This window comes from Limulus polyphemus, unplaced genomic scaffold, assembly GCF_000517525.1.
Source record: "Limulus polyphemus unplaced genomic scaffold, Limulus_polyphemus-2.1.2 Scaffold4393, whole genome shotgun sequence".
Lineage (NCBI taxonomy): Eukaryota > Metazoa > Arthropoda > Merostomata > Xiphosura > Limulidae > Limulus > Limulus polyphemus.
In genome coordinates, this window is record NW_013670003.1 from 19,973 (window position 1) to 23,043 (window position 3,071).

At 35.0% G+C, this 3,071-nt stretch overlaps 1 protein-coding gene across 1 annotated transcript in view; it reads right to left on the reverse strand.

Moving 5' to 3' along the window:
• The window catches only part of LOC106471075 (glutamate receptor ionotropic, kainate 2-like), a 39,414-nt gene that overhangs the window by 19,966 nt on the left and 16,377 nt on the right, over window positions 1-3,071 (reverse strand). The window contains exon 6 of the mRNA XM_022399703.1: window positions 1,258-1,419. Within this exon, the coding sequence (XP_022255411.1) occupies window positions 1,258-1,419 (162 nt within the window). The remainder of the gene's footprint in view (window positions 1-1,257; window positions 1,420-3,071) is intronic.

Genomic DNA, 3,071 nt, shown 5'->3' on the forward strand with positions numbered 1-3,071 from the left:
ACGTTAACGGATACTTTGTGTACACGTTAACGGATACTTTGTGTACAGGTTAACGGATACTTTGTGTACAGGTTAACGGATACTTTGTGTACAAGTTAATGTATACTTTGTGTACAAGTTAATGTATACTTTGTGTACAAGTTAATGGATACTTTGTGTACAATTTAATGGATACTTTGTGTACAATTTAATGGATACTTTGTGTACAAGTTAATGGATACTTTGTGTACAAGTTATTTTGTATCATTATAGTTGATGAGAATAACTCAGGTTATGCTGTTTCATGTGCAGATAATAATATGTCAAATAATACAAAATTAACAATAAAAAAGTTCTAAAAATACCGTACAAATATTACTATTAAGTAACATAATAACAACAATTAACACAAGAGACGAAAACGTATAGTTTATACGGTTTGCGGGGAAATTAAAACACGTTTATAAAGGGGAGTGGGTTGCCATAAAAAAAAATGTTTGCGCACCTCTGCCTGAATGGAAGCTAATGGTATAGATGTCACTTGCATGTGTTGTTTCATGTTTTAATGGACACCAAGGTATAGAGTAACGTGATGTTACAACATCAAGAGATGTCACAAACCCTGGTAACTTGCATATGTTGTTTCATGTTTTAATGGACACCAAGGTATAGAGTAACGTGATGTTACAACATCAAGAGATGTCAGAAACCCTGGTAACTTGCATATCTTATTTCATGTTTTAATGGACACCAAGGTATAGAGTGGCGTGATGTTACAACATCAAAAGATGTCAGAAACCCTGGTAACTTGCATATGTTGTTTCATGTTTTAATGGACACCAAGGTATAGAGTAACGTGATGTTACAACATCAAGAGATGTCGGAAACCCTGGTCACTTGTATATGTTGTTTCATGTTTTAATGGACACCAAGGTATAGAGTGTCGTGATGTTACAACATCAAGAGATGTCAGAAACCCTGGTCACTTGCATGTGTTGTTTCATGTTTTAATGATCACTTACAAGTTAAAGACGAAAATATATTTGACTAGAACTACTAAGTTTTGTAGAAAATAACTTGTAAAGGAAACTGAAACACAAATCCAATAAACAATGAATGGTTTACTAAACAAACTTTATCAAAATCTGAGGAGCGATAACTTACCAAATTACCAATAACATCCTTTACAATATGAGACATATATGGACTATATTTTTCAGTCCGCCTAAACAACGTATTTTTATTGCTAGATGTTTTAACAAAGTATAATATTTTTACTTTTAACGCTGGCTTTGAGTTCTCTTTGTCCAACCCAGGATATCCTGTCTTCCAGTTACGAAGGAAGTTGATGTACTGTTGTCCGTTCTCGTCCACTAAACTGAACGCCGAGATGTTAGTGCCACCATATTGGAAGTCTTTCAAGTCGATGGTGTGAAGGTCCTAAAGTAATTTAATAATTATTCCATGATCAGAATCATTGACATTCCTAACCGATCCGTTAAAATGTAAAATAAAAATTCAACCAAGTCATTGTTCAAGTACGTAATGATATAACGAGCATCTCAATCACTATTGGATCCCAGCCACCCTGGTGAGCTTTGGTTTGTTTGTTTGTTTGTCTGGAATGAAGCACAAAGCTACACAAAGGGCTATCTGTGCTCTGTCCACCACGGGTATCGAAACCCATTTTCTAGCGTTGTAAGTCCGCAGACATACCGCTGTGCCACTGGAGGGCAATGTGAGCTTTGGTATTGAGCGAAAGGCCTCGTAAATACAGGATATAGAAGATATAGTGTGGTTGACATGTTATTACATTATTCTTTACTTTCACTCACTAGCTATTATAATCAACACGATTACATAGTACGTAAGCCTTACACACGAAAAAAACAACAACACGTGTTTTAGAAAACCTTTTTAATTTAATAATTAATTAACAAGGGCTATCTGCACCTAATTACTATAGACTAGCCAACAGCACCCACTGTCAACTTTTGGGCTACCTTATAATGGGATTTGACCTTCACTCCTATAACACACACAAAGTCCAAAAATGCGGAGCGTGATTTGTTACAATGGGACGCTAACTATTGACTCTTGTACTCAGTCTGGCTTTCCAATCAATTGGCTATGCCCGACCCAAATATGTTTTCAATTTTATGAATTGTTACAAGTCAAATTATTAAAAAATAATATCCCATCCTATTACTAGTAAGGACAATTCACTGCCGAACACAAGATTATCTTGTAATTTTAAAATCTGGTTTTTTGAACACTAGGGAAGTTTGGAAGAAAAATAACTGAGTATGTAGAAACCATGGATTTTATATAGCTCCATTAAATTGAATTATGAAATGTAAATATGAATATAATTTGATATTATCCACAAATATAGATCAATTGACTGTATTTTTATATAGCGTTTTTTTTTTGTTCACTCCTACCTCTCAGTGGCACAGCGGTAAGTCTACGGACTAATAACGCTAGAAACTGGGTTTTCGATACTCCTGGTGGGTGTAGCACAGATATCCCATTGTCTAGCTTTGCGCTTAACTACAAACGAATTTTTTCTCTCCTGAAACAGGTCACAAATTTTATATGTTTAACAACACGAATTATCAAACTAGAAAACCAAGTATTCTGAGCGGGAAATACGACTTTATTCAAAAACATAAATTGATTGGTAGTCTAAATTTTATTACGACGTTTCTTTTCACCCTTCAAGAAGGAGAGTTTGTTTTCGGAAAGCGCTCGGGCCTTGTTCTTAGTAATATACGAATATTTCACCCAAATAACGACTTACAAACACGCATACTTGTGTAGATTAATTCCCACTAAGAACCAGGTAGCAAGTGGTTACAGTTAGATGTGACAAATTTTGGGTAAACTTTCATATCATATTTACTGACTGGCAAGGTAAGTTTGAAGAATGAAGTAATTCTAATAACTCCCCAAAAGACTTGAATACAAGAAAGGAAACAACGCCTCTGTAGCTACAAAGAAGTTTATGGAAATGTTTTGAACGTTCGTAAGTGTCAACGACGGTTCAGCAAATTTCATTCAGGTGACTTTAGCCTCAAAAACTGTGATGA